The following is a 10,745-nucleotide window of genomic DNA, read 5'->3' as shown; positions in this document are numbered from 1 at the left end:
CAAAAACAATGTGAGCGACTTTTTTCAAATGCTCGAGCAAAATAACCACTGGAAAATATGTAAGATTTGATCGGTTTTTTTAGACAATTAAACTCAAAATCTTGCTTCAAATTAGGTGAAAAATCTCGGCTCGGGTAAAAGAATTTGTCTTCATTTAGTGGCTCAAAAACTATTTCAAATTGAAATCATGCAACCATATTAGTCCAATTACTACATTACAGTTAGCCAAGTTTGTCATTTTGCATTTGATTTTGCGCTGTTGGAGGGAGGGTTTACTATTATAAATTTGACAAAAGTTGCAACATACTCTCCAAAAGGCAGTCAAAGCCCTTCGGTTTCCGTCCTTGTACCAGCACCTTTCCACGTTTTTTAAGTTTAACTAGAGGCCTGCCCCGAAGGTTAATTTTTTAAGGTTAATTAAGCTATGGGCCCTGCAAGAGCTCACCTTTTAAATTGTTTCCCATTTAATTTTTAATTTTTTTCCAGATGTGTTTTTGAATCTTTCAAGTTTATGATACTGTATTTTTACAACACTTCAAAGCGATGTAACTTTTCCATTGAAGAAAAGCATTATCATAAAACACCAAAAGTATTCTTAATTGTCTTTCGGATAGTTGTCTCGTTTGGAATATACGTCGCGTCATGTTCCATGCCCTTTAGTTTGAGTATAATATATAACTTTCTCATTAACAACATTTTGATGCGATACTTAGTCTTGTATATTTAGAACATCACATCAAATCATTAAAAGGATAGAAAAGCAAGTCATTATGAATAACTTTGAACTCTTAAATTGGGTGTTTGCTTTTTCCTTTTGGTCCCTGCTTTCACCAGGAAGAAGTACTTCGTCTGATTTCAAATCTTCGCTAATTCAGAACATTGTTCATGGGAACCCATCCCCCCTCCGACCTTTCTTCATCCGTGTTCAGGTAAATGCATATGCTATATTTGCACGTCACGGATTAAAGTTTCAACTTTATTTGAAATCCTAGTTCACAAATGAGAAAAGCGTAGACTTGCAGCAGATGTAAAGGGGGGATGCTCTCTTTCTTCTCTTCACGAGCTCGACCCGTTGCCACGCAAAGGGTACCCCTTTGGTACTGTTTTATGGCATGCAAAAAAAAGCGTAGATCTGTGCCTGCTCGTAGAATAGGATCATCTCGGACAAATTCAATACTCAGACAAGTTTTAACTGTTTGCTCATAAGAATTTTTTGTTTTTACGCGGGCCGAGGTGCGAACTTGGCAAAGGGAACCGCAATGGAACCAGATATAAACTAAATTTATTATTGGTTAATTGGATATTTTATCTCTATAAAATATTTAATATTAACCAATCACGATCCATCTAACTAACAATCCACTTATTTGTAAGTGCTGAAATTACTTGTAATTTCAGCACCAGAGAGATTTGAATTTAACTTAGAAATTTATTACCTCTCCAAGAGAACTTTAGTAATCGCAATAAGCCAGTATACTCTAGATCTATTGAGCCTAGCAGAGACTAGTTAAACACCCTGAGACTCGTAGAGATAAGAGTAAGATTAGGATGGGTATAAGACTAAGAGGTTGCACGAATCTATCCGGCCGAAAATAAGACAGCGTGACGAGCAGACGGTGTACCCTATCCGAAATTACTCTATGATTTAAACCTAGAACATAACTCATTTGGTGCGACCATACGTCTCGATCAAGTCATTAAAAACAAATTAGCTTAGAACTAACAGATAGATTAGAATTAGACAAAAATTTTATCAAAAATGTTACATGAAAATAATCTAATTGAAATGTCTCTACGACTCAATAGATCAGAACCGCTATTCCGCACAATACTAGAACTACCAGGCATTGGAAGAAGACCTTGGACAAGAGACGATCTACGACTACGATGGAACTTACCATTAAGTTTCATGGTCGTACGGCAAAAGCCAGACCAAACTTTTGTATTTAGGATTTTTTTAACAAAGAATTTAGATTTTCATTTGCAAACATAGAAACCTCGAAGAAAAATCTTCAATGATTACTACAGGCGCTAAATCCTGTTTACTACTCTACAATAACGATTTATAAAAACACCTCAAATCGTTTCCTCTAATTCTGCAGTGAAATTTAAAAAGATATCTGAAAAATATATTTATTGAAAGTAAAAATAAAATTTAGTTGACATAATCATTAATTATTAGTATATATAATTATCCTGACATCCCCAGTTTCATCACCTAAACGTAACAGCAATCATTTAAACCACTAATATCATCAAACACTAAAATCTTTTATCAATAAATAAAAATTATTTTTAAAGACTTACCCAAATGTTTACCTTTCTTTCATTTCAATTTGTTCAATCTTAAGCTAGATCATCAAGGTTTTCCTTGGATCGCCATTAAAAATAAAATTAAACCTGTTTTATACCATAAAAAATTATATTCTGATCATCAAGGCCTATCCTTGGATCAAACAGAACAATTTTGTTCTCTCCCACCCAATAATAAAGTGTCTAACGACCTCAAACGTCGATTCACTACCCAAACCTTTCAAATACCCAGGACTAATAGAAATTTTTCAATCACACTAACCATTCAAATTAAGCTAAAGTGTGAAGAACTTCGGTTATTCATCCTTCACTTAATCCCCCCTCTTACCTGACCCAGGCTAAATCTTAAATCTTAGTAGGTATCAAAATAGTGTCTAACGAACTACTTGTGTTCTAATTATACCTGAACCTTGTAGATCTTACTATTTTCCAACCCTTGAACACAATCACTACCCCTACAGTAAGATTAAGTATGTTAACACCTTAACTTAGAATAGCCACGAGAAAGTAAAAATCATTCTTCGGAATCGATATATACTTTTCTCTCCAACCCTACATAAAAGACCCAAGTTAGGCTAACCAAAAAATCGTAAGGACTAACAGTCTAGGATTTTAAAATCACTAATAACAACCTTGCACCCTTCATCCTAAACCTTATGTCACTGAACAATTTAGGGAAAAAAACAAACAATCGTACTACACATTTGTAAAATAAATAACGAAACATACGATCTTGTAATTACACCGCACAAACAAACAATCGGATATATTCGCACAAAACGTCAGACAATAAAAAAAAAAATTTAAGTGAGCAAAGACAAATTACACTAAAAAGATTTTCAAAGCGTAGAAACGCAGTCTCTGAATCAAAAGCCAACAGTTTAGATGCACTTTACAAATTAAAAGACACAGTAAACAAAAACCACTCAGCTCGCAATCAATTAGAATTTTCCGATTCAGAAGCTACATCACATTCATCAAAACAAGGAAAAAGAAGAATAAAAAAGATATACAAAAATAAACCAGTACGTTTATACAGTTGGAACCAACAAATCAGACACATTGAACATTACGCACTGACAGTCATAAAACGAAAAAACGAGTCAAAGCCCAAGTGACGAAAGTCCGGACGAAGACTCTGTTTTCCCATTTATCATCATTTCACTCACTGAAGACAAAGGACCAATACAATTTTGTCATAATCTAATCGCAAATATATTTGAACAATGAAATAGCCCATGTAAAGCAGAATTCCCAGAAATAAAAATGAAAAGACAAATTATCAATCATTCTACAAAAGGAAAATGTAACTTAACACAACAATATGGAATTTACACCATAGAACTCAGTACAGCAAGTAAATTTCATGGCAAACATGTTATCCAAAAAGATGATGTCGATATAGAACTTTCAAAAGTATTCACAGAATGCATTAAAAATATACAACATCAAAATTCACAGATAGCAAATTCAATTTTCACTAACGATGTTTTTGCAATAATATATAATTATTTATCTATACTAGAAAGAACAAAAACCGAAAGCACATCACCGGTTCAAACCTCAAGACACACAAATGTACGAAATGAAATTAACGCATTCTCAGCGTTTTTAAACACAATTCGTGAAAATTTTTCTAACAATGAAATTTCATCAAATGTTAAACACGATTTACAAAAAATCTTAGCATGGTTTATAATTGACTTTTTTACCCACAATATAGATTTAATTGCACAAGCAAGAAAAAATTCTAGACCCCAAAGTACAAATGATGACACTGTCATTGCCGAACAATCAGATTACATCTGAGACCCTGAATGGTCTCATCCACTATTTCTGAACATTCCAATAGATATCTCAAGTCAAGCAATAAGTACAATAACTATTCACAAAGATTATGTAAAAGTAATTCCACTTACAATAGATGCAAGACCTTTGAACTATAATTCGTTTTTACCTGATAGAAGACAAAATGATAGTTTAAATTCAATCCTTGTACAACAAGAGAACTTAAATGGAACTAGAAATCTTACACAACAAGATAATCAAACACCATCACATTTTATAAATGAAGAAATAGTTGAAACAATTGTAACAACTACACAGCAAAGTATTTGACCTATACATCCAAACCTTACAACGCCAAAACCAAGGACTTCAATATTACCTCACGTAACATTGCAATCTACGGTTAAACCCTCGGTTGCTCCCAAATATTCACATATGGATTACCAAACATTTAGACCAATGACGAAACCACCACAAAAACAAAGAATATTCACCAGAACTAATTTTGCAGAACAAAATTATAACTACGTAAATAGATCACAAAAATCTAAATCTCCTCGTACAAACCCGCATAATCGTTCCTTTCCACAACGACAAAAATTCCAACAATAAACATCAAATTTCGTAAATTTCAATGATAACCCACGAAATCGAACAGACCCAAGTGAAAACTATCCATTTTTTGAACAGAAAAAATAGTAAACAGCCCTACCAAATTAAACCAAAAACACCTTACTATACACCTAATTATCATTCATCACATGATGACGATGTTAATGACCAAAACCATCAACAAAGTTTTCAAAACCAAAGACTCCACTCTTATCACGTAAATCAACCAGATATTTTTGAACCATATACACGAGAACAACATATGCGACAACCTAGATCAAATCACGAACCTCAAAATAATAATTTTTAGTCACAAAACCCAGCAAATACTGATTATTATCAACCAACGCAAATGCAAAACGAAATACCACTACCATATTATTTGCAACAACATGAAATAACAAAAAATCAACTGACAAAATTTTCACAAATGCCAAATGCCGCAGAATCACTACAAATGACTATGAATCCATACCTCATGGGTAGATCATTAATAACATCAAATAAACCACTAATTGTATTCACAGGCACAGACCCTGTATAGTCTGTAGAAGACTATTTAAATGCAGTCACAGCAAATTTAATTTTGAATATCGGACCTGAACTAATTAATACACCACTCCATCAAAATTGGATACATAGAAGGACAGCGTTAATCCAAACAACACTTGATGGCGCAGCTCAGAAATGGTTTTCAGTTTTACCAATAGACATAAAAACAAATTGGAAAAGATTTATACAAGAATTTTCAAAAATGTTTGATTCTGAAAGAAATAAACAATACCAAAGAGTTTTATGCAATTAAATTCGCAGACTATCAAACGAAACATTTAAACAATTGGCAGTTAGAATCAAAACACTAGTTCGAAAAGCATATTCACTGAACACTCATGATTATAAAAACACAAAAATGACAGAAATTTTAATGATGACTCTAACACCCCAATTAAGAAAAATAAAAATAAAAAAGAGAGCATCACACCCCTCATCAATTCGAGAACCAGATTTAGATTTTAGGAAACTAGTTGACAAACTAGAACAAGCAGAAACCACAATGAAACTCCAAGAAACAGAAAATCTTAAACAACAATACGTTAATAGAATCGAAACCAATACTACACATATAAACAACATGCACGATTCAGATGTAGACCTTACTGAAAAAATTACTGAAATTTTGAACATATATGAGAAAAATCCCAATTTCAAAGGTAAACCATCTTTCAAGAAATGGTGGAATTATTGTCAAAGATACGGACACAGCATTGCCGAATGTAGACAAAAACAACAAGATAATCAAAATAAACCACAAAAGTACAAAGAACCAAATAAATCATTCTATCAATACATGAAAAAAGATCAAAATTTACCAAACAAAAATATACATTGTAATAACAGCTCTGGTAGACCACTCCCAAACAATTCAAATTAATCAAGAAACCAATCACCCTATAATTCTAATTATAGAGGTAGATCACCAGAACAACGAAATTCACGAAATTTCTCACAAAATAGATATAGTCGATCAAATAGCCAAAATAACCAGTATAGAAACAACTATTCACGATCAAATTCAAAAAGAACAGAATTTTTTGATACCAGTTCCCATTCAAATTCTAGGAAAAGACACTATTCAAACGATAGATCACGTAATTCATCATACAATAGAAAAAGGAATTACTCAAATAACAGAAATAGAAGTTATTCAAACAACCGAACTCAACGTTACCAAAACAATAGATCAAGAAACAATTCCTACAACAGATCTAATTATCAAGGAAACAATAACAATTACTATAATAGGTCACGAAACAACTCACCAAATAGGAATCCCAAATATAACAATCGAAGAAATTATTCTCAATCCCCTTATCGAAACAACAATCGTTACCCTGATTCCCAACACAAACATAGAAAAAACACATCGAAACATCAGCGACAAATTAATCAGGTACAAGCAACTGAAGAAACAACTTCAGATCCCCCTGGTTCAGATCCCCCCAGAGAGTACCGAAGTACAATTAAACCACATTAATTGTGAATCAACAGACAGCGAGAGTGATACAAATCACACTATCTCAGTTAATATGATCACAGTCGAAAACGACTACGAACCCATTATATACGAACAACCCTTTAGTTCACACATTTACGAAAATCAATGGGAACTTCTTCAAGACTACTATACTAGACCCATAAGAAACGATAGATCAGTTGAACAGAATGTAAATGAAATAAATACAGTAGTCAATAACGAAAAACAACGCTCAAGTACAAATCACATTTACCAAAATATACAAAAAGATCAGCCAAGAGAAAAAAATTGGACAATCCCATTTCTCTTAGAAAGCCTAAAAAGTAAAGAATTTTAACCACCCGATCTTGAAATAGATTTTTTAATTGATTCAGGAGCAGAATCAAATATTATTAACATCCCTACCTGGAATGAAATCAAATCGTTACATCCAATCCTAACACCTATAAAGACCGCCAGTAAATTATCAACAGCACAAGGATCAACATTAGTAAAATACGGCAAATTCCAACTTTTCCTTGTTCCCACTAGAACAATGGAACAAAATAAAATACTAAATAAACCATTTAAACAAACATTTCACATTACAGACATAAAACACAAAATCATTGGCATACCATTTATAACTAAGTATATTCCCACAATAAACATTTTGAATAGCAAACTTCATATAAAAGATAAATAAACAAGGACAAAAAACACATCCTTAACATTCTTTCAAAGATTAAACAAATAACCACCATTTTTCTCCAAATTTTTTCCTATTTACAATCAGGAACGAAAACACCTGAAACCACTGTCAGGAAATATATATAACTTTTCAATCAAACAAGTCCATCAGTACGATTAAGACCAAAACAAACAACATTTTTTTCTGTCAGATCTTGAATTTAAACCCACCCATAAATTTTTCCGAATCAAAATTTCATCCATAAAAAATATGAAACATTCAAACTCAGATATTATTTCATTACACGTATATAACGCTTCACCATACCAGATAACACTACCCTTAGGACTCTTAGGATACTGTGAAACAATGGCTACAACTTCACTCACAAAGGAAGTAGCATATCGAGTCAATAATATACTACAATTACTAGATATATGTCAACCCACAATTTTTGATGAAGAATTATCAATAAACAACATAATAAGCAACAAAAAAACAGTGCCTTTTTCACAAAAACACCATATTTTAAGCCAACCATTAAATTATCACTTTATACGGAAAAACAACAAAAGTTTCTATCAATGTTTAATTTTCAACATTCCCATATAACACCAAAAAGAATTCGATAAATTAGCCGAACTATTATTAAAAGTTCCAACAGTTTATGCAACATCAAAATTCGATGTTGGAAAAATTAGTTCACCACTACCTTTACCTTTAAAACCTGACGCAATTTTCAAAAAACAAAAAGCAATAAAGTACCGATACACTTACAAGATAAAGTAAACAGACTACTTTTCATTTTAGAACAATATGAAGTTATATCACCAGTAAACAAAGAAAAACAACCAAAAGGTAACACTTTTATCAACTTACTTATCATCTTAGCTAAAGAAGAATCACTAAAAATCGTTCTAGATGCTAGATACCTCAATTCACTAATTGACGAAACTAAAGGTAATTGACCCATTGAACTATTCAAGTAATTCTAACAAAAATCAATGGTAAATATTTCACAATCGCAGATATGAATAGTGCATACAATCAAATGCTACTAGATGAACAATTACGACGATTACCACAATTCGTTAATGGAAATCAACAATACGAATTCAATAGATTATTCTATGGAATTTCCATAGTAACAGCAGCTTTTTCAGCTTTTATGAGTAAATTTTTTAGACCACGTATACTCAAAAAACATGCAATCACATACTTAGATGATGTTTTCATGCAGTCACAAACGAAAGTTGAAATGTTTATAATTTTAGAACAATATCATCAAATACTCAAAAACGAAAACATGGAAGCAGCCCCAGACAAATCACATTTTTTCCTAACACGCGTAAAATTTTTTGGCCACATTATCGAAAGAAACACTATAACTCCATTGAAACCACGAATACACGCAATTCAGAAACTTCAACCACCCACAAACAAAAAGAACATCCAAGAATTCCTTGGAATATTAAATTTCTTAAGTAAATATGTAAACAAAATGCAATTATACTTAAGACTTTTCGATGAAACTTCACTACAATAAGAATGTAAATATGCAGTGAAAACTGACATAAAACAATCACAAATATACAATCTACAGCATTTTCACTTTATTTAGATTGCCAAAACAACCACTATGAAGTTGATTTTTTACGCACATCTACATTCAAGCCGATTCCATATTCACATTCGATCAAAAACAATACTCAACAAAAGCGAATCAAACAACAACCACACAAAAAAGACACCTTTCCATTACAACCGTTCATTACATGAATATCTCAGATATATCATAAATGGAAATGATACAAAATACACAGAATGGTCAGCAGATGTAAAATTATTTCCCTTAGCATATAATTCACAAATCACGACAACTTTAGGAATGTCACCATACGAAATGGTTTTTAATCAAAAGCCACGTAAACCAATTATGTTTACAGCAAATTCCCATAAAAATGCACAAGGTTATTGCCAACCAAATAAAGACTCAATTTGTTATAACCTACCTTTACACACACATGGTGAAGACCACTTTCATCATCCACAAATTTTGAAATTAGCTTCCGGCAGACATACTGAATGGATTTTAGAAAGAGATAAAAAACTCAATGAAATCTACCAAACAGTAACTAAAAAATTGTTACAAAGGCAAAACATAAATAACCAAATTAATACACGCTTCATGCCAGCCACAGACTTAAAAATTCGAACATATGTTTTAATACCTAATTTTAATACACGAAAAATAATATCCAAAAAATTAAAACTACTTCGAAAAGGACCATACCAAATAATTGAAAAATCTACTGAAGTAACATACAAACTTACTGACTCCAGCAAGAAGGAAATCATACAACACCGTAACAACCTTTTACCTTATTATCCAAAGGGATACGCACTTCGCGAATTAACTCAATTATATTCTTTCACAGGTTTACACATCGTTCAAAATAACCCACAAATAGAACAAAATCAAAACGTTAATACTACCAAAAATAAAAAAAAACAATATAACAGCAAAATAAAGAACCCCAAGCATCAAACACACCAGAACCAAAAATACCTCAAAAAGAAAGAAAAAATAGAAAGTTAACAGAAAACATTTTAACACAGGATCAACAACAAAAAACCGAACATGGAGAATCATCAAGTCTTAGAAGTCAACCACGAAAAAAGTATAAAACATTCATCCCACAATCTAAAACAATAAAGAAAGTTAAATTTCGGAAACAACCTTGATTTAAGATTAAGGTAAACATTCTTCTAAATCACTTTGCACCTTCCCATTTCTAAAAACATGCTGAAAATAACCTCGATCAGTTCTAGTTCAAATTCAGCCAATAGAAATTGTTCGAATTGTCACCATTATATCTCTAACGCAAACTTATTTAGCCGATAGAAACTAATCTCCAGACATATCTATAACTATAACTTTACAAATTCCAGGTCAAAAATAAGCAACTTGCTAAAACCTGACAACTAAAATAAACACTACTTCATTATTATAACCCTCCCCTATCAGATTATGCAAAAATCAACAATATTTTCCCAAATCAGGCCTCAAAAGTCCCCCAACCAAAAATGACAAATTAGCCTAAAGTAAAAAAGACCCATCATCAATTGGCCTAAAGTACAAGTATTTCAAAGATACCCCCATTTATCCAACAAATAAAAACAATACTATGAAGACCTCCCAAAAACCGAAAAAAAAGCCTCAACACTTTTTGACAAAACTCAACCCACTTGTCAAAAAATCAATAAATAATCCGACCACACTTGAATTTCTCCTCAAAACTTTAAAAAATATTCGATGAACGAATC

At 32.1% G+C, this 10,745-nt stretch overlaps 1 protein-coding gene across 1 annotated transcript in view; it reads left to right on the top strand.

Annotated features, from left to right (window-relative positions):
- Nucleotides 1-706: 706 nt before the first annotated feature.
- Nucleotides 707-10,745, top strand: part of LOC134846556 (kallikrein 1-related peptidase-like b4) — a 53,480-nt gene continuing 43,441 nt past the window's right edge. Inside the window, exon 1 of the mRNA XM_063863941.1 lies at nucleotides 707-929. Coding sequence (XP_063720011.1) covers nucleotides 771-929 — 159 coding nt within the window. The 5' untranslated portion in view covers nucleotides 707-770. The remainder of the gene's footprint in view (nucleotides 930-10,745) is intronic.

The sequence above is a fragment of the Symsagittifera roscoffensis genome, chromosome 5 (assembly GCF_963678635.1).
Source record: "Symsagittifera roscoffensis chromosome 5, txSymRosc1.1, whole genome shotgun sequence".
In the NCBI taxonomy this organism is placed as follows: Eukaryota; Metazoa; Xenacoelomorpha; order Acoela; family Convolutidae; genus Symsagittifera; species Symsagittifera roscoffensis.
This window is presented reverse-complemented; position numbering and strand designations above follow the sequence as displayed.